This window comes from Schistocerca gregaria, chromosome X (genome assembly GCF_023897955.1).
Source record: "Schistocerca gregaria isolate iqSchGreg1 chromosome X, iqSchGreg1.2, whole genome shotgun sequence".
NCBI lineage: Eukaryota > Metazoa > Arthropoda > Insecta > Orthoptera > Acrididae > Schistocerca > Schistocerca gregaria.
In genome coordinates, this window is record NC_064931.1 from 697,925,040 (window position 1) to 697,940,564 (window position 15,525).

Genomic DNA, 15,525 nt, shown 5'->3' on the forward strand with positions numbered 1-15,525 from the left:
TGCAGATCCCAATTCTGCTTCTGTAGGTCCTCTTGCAGGTGCAACAGCTGTCCTACCTAGCTTTGCTTAACATAGCAGTGCAAAGTCACCGTTTCACTCTGTACATTGCTTGAGGCATAAAGTAATGACAGCATATTTTCTGAATCAGCTGTAGAATGCATTACAAAAGGCAAAGTTTGATAATGAGACATTTAGCATACTGTCCAAAACATGGATTTAGTTAAAATACCAGAACAAAATATATACTATAAAATTAAAGAGAACTAAACATGTAAATGAAGAGTCAGGATATGTGACGTGCTCAAGGGAGGTTTTGTTGTGAAATTTAAAGTTACCACTAAGTTTTAACTTCACTGTTTATGCCCCCCAAGAGAATATTAAGAGAAAAACAATAAGATCTACCATTATTAAATTCACTGAAGTACCACTGTCAGCAGTTATACAGTAGACACATACTGTCCAGCTACAGAAGCACCTGAATGAAATAAATTACTCTGTAAAAATGTAAGCCATACAACCAGATAATGCTGCCTATCATTAACACTGTCTTTCTCTCACACTAAGAATTATCAAACTCGCTTTGTAATAATGTATATAGTTGATTTATGCATTAGTTATGCATGAAACATGTATAGACCAATTTTGCACTATAAATAACACTGCTGTACAGTATTCATTTCTAACATCTTTCAATTTTTTTCTTACCTTCTTTTGCATGAGCTGCAAGTCTTCCTGCATCCTGTAACTGGATTTTTAGTAACTCCATTGGTGTTGTAATAATTATTTGGCAAAGGCCTGCTAGACCGCCAGCCAGCATCTCACGTTCCAATGGCAATTTCTTTCTGTCAAACATTGAGAATATAACGATAAATTTGAGGTAATCATTAGAGAATGAACTGCAAGAAGCAACTTTATTAGTGGCAAAACTGTTTACCTAAGCAATCTAATATCATTCGTATTTATCAATTATCTTTTCAAATACCACTAAAAATTTACTGTAGAACACTGCTGGGTGCTACTTGGTACTTGTGCTTATAATAAAGGTTCATAACACACTGATAATGTGTAACACAGGTATAACTTGCAAACTTCAGCAACTAATCTTCATCATAATTAACCATAAGCACCATGAACTTTATTATTTTAGGATGATTAAATTGTGTTTTAACTTCCATAAACACAAATCTCTTGTAGTAAAGTGAATTCCAAACACAATGACATGACTGGTATTTTGTGCACTGTCACAGCTCCAAGAAAGGTATACAGGAGCAGCATTTAGTCCTAAATGGTTGCAGCTTTCCACAATTTGTGGACATTCCAAAGACGAGGAAGACACCAAATTGCACGTTTTAATGGTCTTTAGTTGGTGTTAGCCACAGAGATGAAATGGTAGCTTTTCTGTCATCATCTTTTTCACACTTTCCAAGTTGATTTCTACAGAGTGGGGCTGAAATCTTTCACTCAAATGGTGTTGGTAATGTTCCTGTATAGGCTGTATGCAAATGTGTTCTTTAGGGTTCTATTTACAACTACTTCATGAAAAGGCAGTATACAATATTTCACTATTCCAACTGTAAATTGAATGTTTGTGTACTGATGATTAATTTGGTAGCAGCAGTTGCAGAGTTCCTCTTCTGAGAGTCCAAATGTGTAGAGAATCATAATGACATCAGTATTTTGATTGTGATTATGGAGGGTAAAGAGTCGATTTCTCAAACATTCTGTATTGTGTTTGGCTAGAGCAAGGTCCCAGTGCTATATTATTGACCACATCACAAAAGTACCTCTCACTTAAAATAAGTTTTAATTATACATTGTTGTAATTGGTTACACAAGTCTGAAATAACAAATGGCTGCAAAATATGCATTGTCTTTTCTACTGATGCATTTTTAAATAAAAACATCAAACGGAAGCTCATCTTGAGGTCAGTAGACAAGATACATTTGTCTTATGATTATGATAATTGAGTGGAGCCTGCAATGTGTGATTGTGTGGCCCACCAGGTCACAGCTTTTCTGTAAGAAAATTTGATACTCTTCCTATCACCGAAGCAGGAAAAATGTTTCTTCTGGCTCAATTACAACCCACATGCTTCACAGGTCTACGTGTATGAGAACCATGCTGCAGTTTCTTTCTTTCTTTCTTTCTTTCTTTCAACTTCACAGTGGCATGTTCTTTCAGAGTGTTTTCTTATAGTATCTTTACATTTGTTCTTGCTCACTTTTCCTGGTCTACCCTACTCCACATGTGCCTATGGTATGTGACACAGTGAATCTTCTACAGACACGATAGTCTGTTTCTTTTGTGACAACTAGGTATCACCAAAAAGTTCAGCCACTTGTTCAGAACTTACAGGGCACTGCAACAGAGGTTGATTCAAACTGTTAGCCACTCTTGACTGCATGCTCATTTCTCACTTGCTGTCATGTGTGTGATTCTTTTCTCTGTCAAACTTAACCAGGTACCTTCATTATAGACTAAAATGTCTGCTTTTTCCAGCCCACTGCAGGTTCCTACTATTGACAAGGTTTTACACTTTCAAGACACGAAGCTTCACTAGTCCATGCACGAATGTTCTCTGGCCTGCTCACAGAGGCTTAATATATATTATTGTAGTTGTCTGCAGTCAGTGTCACTTCAGTTTACTTCCTTATGCCTTTTCATTTCTTCTTTGTTTTTCATTGCTTTGCTAATCAATAAACTTTTATATCTTCTTCCATTATTGCTCTCATTGCTGCTGATCAATAGCCTTTTACATTATCTTTCACTACTGCTTTCATCCAACAACAATTCTTCATGGAAAAAATTCTTAATTAGATCAATTTGCTCTGTTTGTTGAATGCTAGGAAGAGGCCTGTATGGTGATTCTTGTTTACTGAATTAGTAATTTTATGTAGTACTGTTGCAACAAATTCTATGACTTCAAACATGTATATTTGTGGCAATCTGTCATGATGCAATGCATGTGAAAGTCAATCACTGATTTTAAAAAAAATGGTATAGCTTTGATAGATGAATATGGAAATGAATGAGAGAAGGTGAAACATGTTTCAGTGCAGCCTTGTACTACTGAAAAGTGCTAAAGGGGTTCACAGAATTTAATGCCCTCTCTCAATTTAAGAGTTACAGGTGACAATATGTTAAGTCTTCATGCCATATGTCACTGCAGCGAGGTTAGGAGTTTAGCCAACGACATTGATACAAAATGTGGTGATTAGAAAATCATGTTCATCACAGTCACTGTATGTAACTTAATGAACCCTGTAAAAAGCTGCACTGAGAATTGTGCCACTCTGCATGAGAGCGCAGAACTAAGACAAGACATGAAGAGGAGTAAAAAGAATTACAGGCTACCTAAATAATAACAATGAAAATCTTGCTGACGTTAAAAACCAATTACTCTACTGCTTGCAGTTTCTTACCCTCCTCCTGGAGATAAATGGTGTCTGAAGAAATCATTGGCTGTAAGCTTAATTGCCTTCTCAGGTGTTATTAACAAGATGTTTACTCCTGATCCTGTAATTAGAATATTATTCAAACAGCTAATTTAGTAACAACAACAACAACCACCATATAAAACCATAGAAACTGAAAAACTAACTTCTACTGTTCATGAAAAAATCTAAGTATCAGGATTTAACTACGAGTAACTCACTCTATACAATAAAATACCAACAGAATGAGTATTTAACAGTTAATAAATCCTTACTGTATTATTACTACCATCAAATATGAAACTTATTCAAAGAAAATGACTAAGTATGTGAAAATAATACAACTGACTAAAATATTTTCTGATATGGAATTCTGTTTTCTCAGTGACTATCAATTTTTAATTACAAAACTAATACCTTCAATGATGGATGGGGATATGGGGACCATTGCCACAAACACTAACCAACACTAACCATCACCACAATTATTACTACTACTACTACTACTACTACTACAAACCCTCCAAAGTCACAAATTCACTATACTGGCCGTAACTACTTGCTCAGCATAAACAAATGAGTTGCAACACATGGAGACAAAATCTCGTGAAACAAACAATGCTCTCCTTATGTCTGCAATTCCTCACATATTCCCACGTCCTCCCCCTCCCTTTTCCCAAGCAGTGCACAACTAATTGTTCTACTTGAGTATGTCTTATAGAGTGAATGCTTTAAAGTGTTTGTTACACTCTGCAATTTCCAATTTCATGCAGCCTTTTCTGCTGTGCTTTATGATAAAGTAGGGGAAAAGAAGCTACGGATGACTGATATAAAACCACACACATGGAAGTACTTTAAGTTCTGGTTTTAGAAGCTATGGAGAATCTGCAATGGGACATCACCAGTCATCAACACTTTTCCATTCTTTTGTAATATTTCGTCACAGTTCTGCAAAATAAATGCAACCTTAAAGCAACTTACCTAAAACAATGTAAGTTACATCACTTTCCATGTCTTAATTAATGAAATACATCTGATACATTTCAGCAATCCAATATGATCAGAACAGCAGTCATCAATTGCTCCATCCAAAGATATTATCAGCCATATTTAAGGATGTAACTTATTCATTTAATTCCAGTTCTGGCACACAAATTTCACACAACCCGGCATTATCAGTTAGAACACATTTTAGAAGACAGAAGTTTTAGTATAAACTTATTTCAATTTGGCCACGCTACCCTGATGAATAACTTAGGTTATTAACACCAAGCTGATTTTTCTCTTCTATTACAATGTACACTGAGCCTTAATGGAACAGGATATAAAATGCTGTCAGGTGATATACACAGGTTTATGAGAAAAATAATTATAAAATGAGATTTATTTGGCTATTACTCTCACATAACTATGGCACAACATGGACAGTTCTATCTGTGTGTCTGATTAACATGAGAATTACTGAGTACAAGCAAAATATATTTTAGAGCTTCTCTGTTCTGTGATGCTTTTGCTGGTTGTGGGGAATACATTTAACTGTCATTTCAAGGAAGTCATTTGCCAGCCTACAGGGTGCAGTATGAAATTCGAGAAAAGGAGGTGGTCGTGGTCGGCGGGATTCAACAGGAAGAAAAACTAAATTTTGTCTCAGAAATTTTATTTTATCAGCTGCACTAGTTGCAGACATGTTAACAATAGCTTACCATTTTCAGATCACAAACTGCACTTGTAACAACTCTTTGCAATGACACACTATTTTCAGAATATTGCATAGGTTAGTTCACAATACTTCATTTGAGAAAAGTACTAATTCAATTTCATAACGAATCCAGTTAAGACAGATGTCATCAATGAATCTTTATGTATAAAGGAGTTAAGGAAATATATCTTCCAATTGCAAATAAAGAAACTGGCAAACAGTATTGCTACAGCCAGCTGTTTAACCAGCTGCAGTCCACTGTGAACTGAACGAATGCTTATTGTACAGCCATTATCATTTTCTAATGTCTGGTACTGTATGATTAAACGCAAAATAATTAATTTCCATTGTCAAAAGTGTTTAGACTTTGATAATACATTATGAAGTGCACAGTAGCAAAATCTTCAGTTTCTAAAAACTGACGAATTGGTTACAGAAGCTGAAATAATGATCTGATGTAATTACATTCTCCTGGAGACACGAGTCTCAACTTTATCTTCCGGGCTGCTGTGTTAGCCATAATCCCGGGGTAGCTTAATGGCTAGTACGTCTGCCTAAAGAGCAGGAGACCCATGTTCAAGTCCCAGCCTTGGCACGAAGTTTAATTCATAACTTCGGCTTCGATCCTTACAGAAGAAAAGGTTGAAACAAATTTAAAAGTGCTTTAATGTAGCTTCCATTTCTTGTACATATCTGCGAGGAATAGGCAGAACTTTGGACTCGTCAACAAAACACTATCATCATGTGTGAATAATTTTGTATTATTCAGTATTTTCTACCCATGTCCTATTAACATTTGCATGTGCACAGATAGGGAGATATGGAATAGCTATGAAATTATAGCCCTCCTGCTGCAATTCCAACAATATATACAATCAGTGGGGTGGGGAAGTGCCTCTTACATGATATCCAATATAGATTTCATAATGGGCAGTGCACAGTAAAAGAGTGGAAGATAATATATTGTCTGTCTTACAGGCATTTGAACAAAAGCAACATACAAGTGCTATATTGGCTGATCTAACAAAGGTCTTCAACACAGTATCACATAATATCCCTGAAAATAAATAGGTAAGATACAGACACTATTAAACTCTTACATGTGCAGCAGTAAACAAATAATCTAACCCAATTCAAACAAAAAAAGTCAGGCTTTCTTAATGGCATAAGAAGAGTACCTCGGTGATCTGAACTCTTACCATTATTGGTTAATTTTTATGTGCAAAAACTGTTTAGTTTCCTATATTTCAACTTAACAATGTATGATGATGATGATGATGATGATGATGATGATGATGATGATGATGATACGACACTTACCAATTATCAAAATGAAATAAATTTTAGGGAGCAAACTGTTGAACTTATGATGGAGAAATCGTAAAGATAATTTGGTAAAATGAAGTCAGTTTTATTTTTACTACAATTTGGCTCTTTTCAGGTCCATTTCTCTTCCTTTCTTCTAGAGGAATGTGTTAACAAGAAACCCATTGTTCTAGACAACTTTTAGTAATATATGACCTCTGTTGTTACAGTGAGTCCAGCGATTCTAAAAAATAAATAAAAAAAATATTCCCAGAGTTTCTCAGGTTTTCCAGGCCAACTTCAGATTTTTCCAGGGTCGCATTGTGCTTCGACCATAACCAGTTTTGATTGATTTTATACAAATTCTACAAATTTCGTCAATATACAGGAACATAATGACGGGTATACTCTGGGCTCTAGGGGGGGGGGGGGGGGGGGAAGGGAGGGGAATGAACATAGTTTATTTTAACCAAGAAATAATCTTACCACAATCTGACAACAGAATTAAGTGTGAAATGTAATTTGGGGGCAGGGAACCACACAGCAAAATTATACGGTTCAGTCACATTACAACCTACGTTTGATGTCAGTGTGCAATAACCACTCACAGCACTGGCAGCACTAGTGGTGGAGCACATATAGAACATGTCAGGGGACACAGGAAACAGAACAGTCATTATTGTAATGCACAAACAGAGCAATTTATCACACATCTCAAAAGACGGCTTTTCTGATATGGCCAAGTTTGTAAACTGTTCATGTACTGCCTTGGCTAAAGTATACAGTGAATGGTAAAATGGTGCTATCCAAAACCAGCACTGAGGTGGCAGTGGTGCACCAAAGGCCACAGATGACATGGCCGAATGATGGCTGCAGAGATGTGTACTGGTGAACAGACGTGCAATTGTTGAGCAACTGACCACCAAGATGAACCGAAGAGCTACATTGCTTACGGGCCTCTGCAGCAGATGCCTAGTTTGTGCACCTGTGCCGACTGCTGTTTGCTGGCGACAGAGGCTGGAATTTTTTCACCGATACAGCAATTGGAAGTCCATTGAGTGACGACCCGTGGCCTTTTCTCACGAATCACGTTTTCTGCTCTGTCAGATAAATGCCTGTCGGTGTGTGAAGAGTGAAATGCTTGAAAGCGAGTGTTCGGGCTGAAGGAGTGAGCATTACAGTCTGGGGGTATGTTAACATTCCCCACGTGACATCATCGTTCTGGAAGACACAATGGTAAAACTCAAATATGCATCTTTTCTTTGGGGATTGTACTGAAGCTTTTGAGACATGGTCCATTAAGGTCATTGGACGGTGCAAAAGGATACTATGTCACAAAGAAGATAAACACTATTAGTAAATATTTAAATTAGGAACGATCAGCTGTTGGGAGCGAACAGACATAAGAATGAAGATCATTACCTATTTTAGTAATTTAAAAAAAAAAAAAAAAAAATTACACTGTTTACATAGAGATTTAAGAATAAAATTTAAATACCACATGTACAAAAACTGTGGAATAAACAGTAGTAGACTACAGTGAAACTTCAATTTTACGTTCTCCGATTTCACAGTTTTTGCGATTCTACACCATAAATTCGTAGCTCCTGTGAAAAACCCGTAGGATCGAAGCTAAAAGTTCCCTGTTTTTATGTTTCTTCCTAGTAAGATTTACTAGATTCTATGTTCTTACTTCTTGTCTCCATCGACTTCGCCCTGTTTTCTTTCTATTGACATTTTATGTGATGAAATGAGTTATAAGTGGCATACAGACAATACTATTGGAAGAACATCCACAACTGAGCATTATAGCAGAGGTAGAGAATACTGCTTCAGTTGTAAATTACTGTATTTTCACACGACGGGTTCGGACTGTTGTAAGCCCATCCGCAGCTGCCATAACTGTGCTGTGGTCTCCGAGTGTCGCATGTACCAGTTGCGGTGTGCTGCCTATGAGTGTAAAACTGTTCTGTGGGTAACATGTACAGGTCGAAGGTGGGTAGTTTACGTTTGGTATACGCCAGCAGGGAGGAAGAGGTTGTGGATTTAGGCGGGTGGGCTGTGGGTGGGAGGGTTATTTTATGATTATGTTGTAGAGGAACTTTTTTGTTGCAGTTGTTGCTGATTTGTAAGGAGTGATTGATTTTCGTTTATTTTGTGGTTTTTATTTGTTGGCTTTTTTTGTGTGAGGGGGAGGGGGGGGATGTGGGTTGCTTGGGGTTAGAAGGCTGAGGGTGGTTAGGAGTTAGTTTGTTTCTACGTATGTGTTTTCCTTAATTTGTTGATGGAAATTTGTGTGTGTGTGTGTGTGTGTGTGTGTGTGTGTGTGTGTGTGTGTGTGTGTGTGTGTTCTTCCTTATTGAGATGTTTTCTGTACTTATGGAGTATTCAATGTGTTTTAATTTTTGTAGGAATGTTTGATTTTTGGGTTTTTGAGATGTTTTGGTTTTAGTTTTCATAGTTGTAGATGATTTTTTGTTATCGATAATTGTAGTTGACCTATATAAGTTAAGGAAAATGTCCAATTCCAATTTTCGTAGTTGTAGGTGTTTTGTGATAACGAAGTTTCAGTTGAGCTATATATGTCATGGGAAGTTTTCGATCCCTCTGGGTTTTGGTTGGTGTAGCAGAACGCTGCAATTTTTTTGTGTGTTCTGAGATTGTGGTGTGGGGTGTTTTTCTGTTATATTTAGCATGTGCGCACCCTAAAACCAATTTCCCATGGTTCTCCTGTTAGTTTGTATTTCTGGAGGGAGATGTTACTGCCTAATTTATGTGTATATTAATGTTTGTTGCCGTGTGCATGTAATGACATCATATGCGCCATATTGGAGACCTTGAGAATGGGCATTTCCATCTTATTGATGAAGTCAGGGTCAAAGTAGACTGGTGGAATCCCAAACAGACAAATATTTGTTTCATCCTTCATTCTCTAATCAGACAGAAATGTTTAACAACACCGAATATTGCAGAACATACTGTATGATGTTGATAATGAAAGTGATATATGCATGCAGCGGGTTGCAAACCTATAACCTCAAAGTAAGTTAACCACGACATTATCCATTACGATACGGTAGTGAGAATCTGCAACCACACTGCCACTGGACAATTTTTTCTGCCTGAAAGATTATTTCCTACAGTGCACAGCATCTGTTTCAGACTGTTTCTTGTCTCCGTTTCTGTCCACACTGGCAGTATCCATTTCTCAGTGTATTCGCATCGTCAGCAATGCTATTTATAGTGTTGTTTTTGTATTGTCTGCCACGTCATGTCTGCATTATTGATATTCAAAGGTTGACGTAAACACAATGAAATGCGTCATCGTCATTCATTCAATTTTTTTTTAAAAAAAATCATGACTTGGGATCTGGAGACCATAAGCACCTCTCAGTGTTTCATAGTTTTACACAATAAGGTTGCATTTATCAAGCAATTTCACAATCGGTTTTAAAACTACGATCTTATTTTGATAGAGAGTTTGTATTGTATTTGTTAATATTTGGCAAAATCTGATTAGTCGTCATAATAAATCGATTTGCTGGTTTGCATACAGTAGTCGTCTTTGGTGAGGGAAAACATTGCAGAAGAACTGTTGGGAAAAATTTGCTATGTGTGGGAACTGAATACGGAAGACAGCTCTAGTTTCCGAAATTTCACTTTATTATCATCTAACGATTTTGAATTTCAGCAAATACGGTTATCACCATAATTTTAAAAAAAATGATAGGAATTTCAGGAAAGCAATTACAACCAGACATGCTGTTAGTTTTAGTCTTTTGTCGACAGGACATTCATTACAGAATCTTCAGTATTTGTTTCACATTTTGAAGCAAGCTATGACAAAGGACATTATTTTGTTTCCTATGCCGTCTCTCTTAGCAGTAGTTTCCTGCAAAGCATCTTGTTTCATTGTTGTTCTTGTACTGCTTGCTTCGTATCTTCCAGAAGCAGCCATCAGCCAGGTACAACGATAACAACTCTACTGTCTGCTCCTGGAAAAACTTAACACAGCAAGAGAGAAGAAAAAAGTAACACCTACCAACTCTATACAACATACAATACAATGCGACATATATACACTTGCGCCATACAGTAGCTGATCTGAAACATTGTTTCCTTTGAGCTGTACCAACATTGCTACGAATAGGTGTTTCTGGAGATGTTTCCAAATGGTGTCCAGATCACGTAGTGGAAAATATGTTTCGAGCTTAGTGCGTATGGGGTTGAAGTTTATACGACCAAATTAACCTGCCATTGGCTACAGAAGGAAAATACCCACCCCCACGTGTTGGATTCCGTTGCTTTTAACTGTACTTCAGTTTTTGGTTTAATTTGGTTAACCCATCATGTTCATCAATTTTTGCTTTTTTCTGGGTGAACACAAAGGAAAGATGCCTCAAAAAGGCATGTTTTGATGTGTAATTTTTGGTCTTAGCTTGTCGGAAAATAGCTTTATTATCTTGTACCCCGATACTAATTTCAATTTTTTTGAGGAGTTTTTATTTGCTCTTACACATATGATGTTTTAAGAACTAATGAAACCCCCCTGCCACAGATTATTGTATATACACTGTATTGTACATTTAATTTTCTTTTTCCTGGGTTCGATTCCCAGCGGGGTCAGGGATTTTCTCTGCCTCGTGATGACTGGGTGTTGTGTGCTGTCCTTAGATTAGTTAGGTTTAAGTAGTTCTATGTTCTAGGGGACTGATGACCATAGATGTTAAGTCTCACAGTGCTCAGAGCCATTTGAACCAAATAATTTTCTTTACTTATACAGATTTTATGCCATTGGCAAGGACAGAGTTTTAATCATATATGCAAATTACATACATTTTTGCTCGTATTTTGGTGTTTTAACATTTTCCTCGATTGTGCATTTTCCTCAGTTTTACAGTTTTTAATACTGGACACCACGAAAATGTGAAACAAGGGTTTCACTGTAGTCTGAAAAGGACACTTGCATGGACATTAAGCTTGTGGACTGTACCATTTGATACAGTGTTTGAGAATTGACTTTTGTACTGTTTCTATCTTTCAGTTATCACTATGGACTAATCTCATATGCATATGACAACATTGCTGTGTTTTGCATTCTTTTTGGAGCCCGTCATTCACAATGTGAACTCAACTTGAAACCACTGTTTGTTCCACTGGATACTGCGTCACTATGTGCTGAACAATACTGAACTTTTGCTACCTACACCAAGCAGGGCAGTCTGATGTTACATCTATGCTTGCTAGGTTTCACAGTGTTACTATAAAATGTCTACAGTATCAAGAGACACTGATCGTTTTTAACACCAAGTCCACCATGTTCCCAAGGGTACAGCTGCTACGCATGCATTATTATATCTACTCTTGTGGTGTGTTAATGATTGAAAGTGGACAATAAATATTAGTGATGGACTACATTCCGTGGGATTACAATAAATAATCATGTAATGAATGGGACAACATGGCAACATATTTACAGAAGTTGTTACTTTAATTACATTAGTGGTAGTAAAAAAGTGTGCTTGATGTTGGTCTCCACCTACTTAAACATGAATATATTTTACAGACAGGTGGATGTCTTCATATTTTATTAATTTTCTTATTATTTGTATTTTAACTTGTATCGCAAATTAATACAACAGCAATATTCACTGTCATAATCATAAACAGAGAAAGGGAAAGAAGTGGATCTTGTTGCGAAGTTGTAGAACTACTAGTAGTGAAAGCTCATAATGGCATAAAAGAAATATCAAAACATTAACATCTGTTATGTTGCCTATCTGATACCCTCTCATTAGGAAGTTGAATATTTTAATATTATTTTACTATTGCTTACTATTCCAGAAAAAGCATAATGTTACTAGAGATGCAGGGCTTGCTGCTTTCATAACTACACTTAATTTACTGTTAGATACATAGCTGGAAATGCTAAATAAGCTAGGAAATAATAACCAAATGTGGTGTGAGGCAGGCAAACAGCAAGCAAGTGAAAGTACATATACCTAGACACTCAAATTTTATATATCTTTCCTTGTAAAATGAATATAAAAATGAAGAGACATAAATAGAGTGAACTGCACAACAGAAACCAACTTTAGATGCAGAAATAATTCCACTCCACTGGAATACAGTAGATCCACCAAACATCTGAGTAAATTTAAAACAAATAGTAATGCTAGTAAGACGCATGACTTTTGAATCCATAAAATATCGTCATATTAAATAATAAAGCGGAATTATGCTGGTATATAAACATATGACAAAAAATTTAACAGTAATTTGCTTACAAGTTTTTGCATTTTCAACTGAGTTGTCAGTTTCTTTACACAAAATATCAACTTCCCTTCTTGTATTCATAAGATACAGCTTGCTGTTTGGATTACAATGAAACTGTGAAAGGTACAAATTGTCCTTCCCTAGTGGTTGTTTCCCAGTTTTGTCAAAGAATAAAACAATCTTCATATTTTGTTTAACAGAAACAACATGGATACTTCATAGTTTGTTTACAGGAGACCACCTATGCCAATCACTATCTCCATGTCACAAGCCATGACCAACCACTGCAAAAAAGTTCTGTGCTTCAAACAAAGGTTCACAGAGCACATATGGTATCAGAAAAAGAACACACCACTGATGAACAGAGACACCTGAATGAAGTTTCCAATAAGACTGCATACTCATATATGAGCCAACACCACCCGCAGAGAGAAACATCATCAATGAAGAAGCAGCTGACTCCATTTCTCTGAAGGTCCAGCGAATATTTCATGGCTTCCAATGTATATTCATCCCTTCTATGAATTTAAAAAGTCAAGTGTATTGTGTGAAAGGTGGTCTTGGACTTTGAATGTGGCATGTCATACGTTGGACATGAATATAATGGTTGCAGAATGGAGGTGTAAATAATGCAAGAGTATACTTAAGTAGAAATTAAATCAGCTGACATTGAGCATGAAATGAAATGTGGAGATACCAGCATCATGATGCAGATGAGAAGACTGGAGCAGCTTACTTAACAAGGACACACCCACTGGTTCAAGTAAATAATGGGGTCCTGCACTTAGTTTATATATAAGAAAAGAAGAAAGAAAGAAAGAAAGAAAGAAAGAACTTCTTTCTTTCAGTTTGACATAGCTATTTAGTTGATCTTAAATTTCTGAGAGGCAGTCTTATTCTTTGACAGAGGCATATATATATATATATATATAAAAATTGCGAAGATGGGAGGCAGCACATTACACCACCAGTCAAAAGTTTTCGATCACCTGTGAAAAACTGCTTTATTCTTTTGTTATATGTACAAAAACATTGTACAAACTAAACAGACCGATAAAATAAATATTGTCTCTCTGTCATTAAGTATAATATAGCATGACAGATTTTACCTCTTCAAAGTATCTACCCCTTGCCTTCAGAACCGGTGCACAACTCTCGGCATTCTGGAGATAAGACTTTGTAAACTTTTTGCAGATATTACACTCCAACAACACTTATTCCACATATTTTCAACATTAGATGACCTCAGTTTTCTGACCTCCCTATCCAGTTCATCCCATAAGAACTCCATGGGATTTTAGTCAGGTGACTGACTTGGTTAAATCATATTATTCAGTTCCCTCACATTTCTCTTTTCTATTTATGTACCCTCTGGATAATTTAGAACCAAGTCTGGGTCACTGTCCTCCTCCAGAACAAACCCACTAGTAGTAAGTCTCTTGCTACATGGAACTGCATTGCTGATCAGTATCCAGGGATATCCTTCCTTTCTTACTGTTCAATTAATTCCCCCTAGGTCACCTACTTTATCACACACAGAACATCCCCATACTATGATCGACCCCTCGTTCACCATTGGTGTCACATAATTACTTTTCATATGTTCTCCACTAAGTCAATGAACTAATCTTCAATGGTGGCTTCCAAGTACTTCAAACTTAAAAATTCGTCTGTGACAACACCTTGGACCATTGCTGCACTCTAGTTTTTATGATGCTGTGCCCACTGCAATTGTTTCATGTTGTTTTGTTGGTGTAATAAAGGTTTTTTTTGGCTATTATACACTACTTTAAACCTTTTTCATGGAGACAGCTCTGCACTATGGAGACAGAGTGTGGAGCTGCTCACATACAGTTTACTTCTTTGGGAATTTCAGGCACAAGCCAAGTCCTCTTATGTTTACTTTGTACACATATGAAATGATCTTCGCAGTGTAATAATACTTAGGGTGCTCAAGATTACGAAACGTTTCCATTGTCACCAGTTTGCTCGATACAATGAAACACATACACCAATGCAGAATGGTCTAAGCCAACTTTCGTTGCTACTGTCTGACAGAATAGCATCTGTGATGCAGAGCTACAGTTACGCCATTTTTTCAGTTCTATTCTCCTGGTTCTGGAGGTAATAGATTATGAACCAGATCTGGTATACGAACACACTACTACATGCGCACAAGGTACCGTAAACTATTGCAAACTCATCACTATGCAGACAGCAGAAGGAATGAGGTCTATTTGAATAGAACCGTCTTAGGTAAAGTCAGTGTTGTTGTGGATACTCATCAATGCCCCTCTAGGAGAATAACCAGTGAAATATACAACAGAGATGCTTAGTCTTAGACTGTTTCTACTTGTTTTATTGTCAAGATGGGGATATGATAGTATATTCAAAGCACAATCACTGTTTTACCCACAAATCTGTAATTGTGACAGGTGATTGAAAACTTGCAACCGGCAGAGTGCGAGAGAGAGAGAGAGAGAGAGAGAGAGAGAGAGAGAGAGAGAGAGAGAGAGAGAGAGAGAGAGAGAGAGAGAGAGAGAGAGTGTGAGTGTGTGTGGCCGTATGTGCGAGGTGTGGTTGGGAGTCCAAACAGCGAGTGTCTGAGAAGGACAATTACAGAAGTTGCCTAAATATTGTGAAAAGAAAATGACAACACAGTTGCAAACCTAGATACTTGCGAACTATCAATGTCATTGAAACAGCCAAAGAGATGGAAAGTAAAAAGTGTTAGTATGCCAGTTACAAGTCAGAAGTGTCACCTAAAAAAACACACACACACACACACACACACACACACACACACACAC

General features: G+C 36.8%; 1 protein-coding gene across 2 annotated transcripts in view; it reads right to left on the bottom strand.

The window, feature by feature from the left end:
- Positions 1–15,525, bottom strand: part of LOC126297406 (mitochondrial glutamate carrier 1-like) — a 179,891-nt gene that overhangs the window by 39,071 nt on the left and 125,295 nt on the right. For both annotated transcript variants that reach the window (XM_049988163.1, XM_049988164.1), the window contains exons 5-6: positions 3,424–3,517; positions 706–842 (exon numbers count right to left, since the gene is read on the bottom strand). In XM_049988163.1, coding sequence (XP_049844120.1) covers positions 706–842; positions 3,424–3,517 — 231 coding nt within the window. The remainder of the gene's footprint in view (positions 1–705; positions 843–3,423; positions 3,518–15,525) is intronic.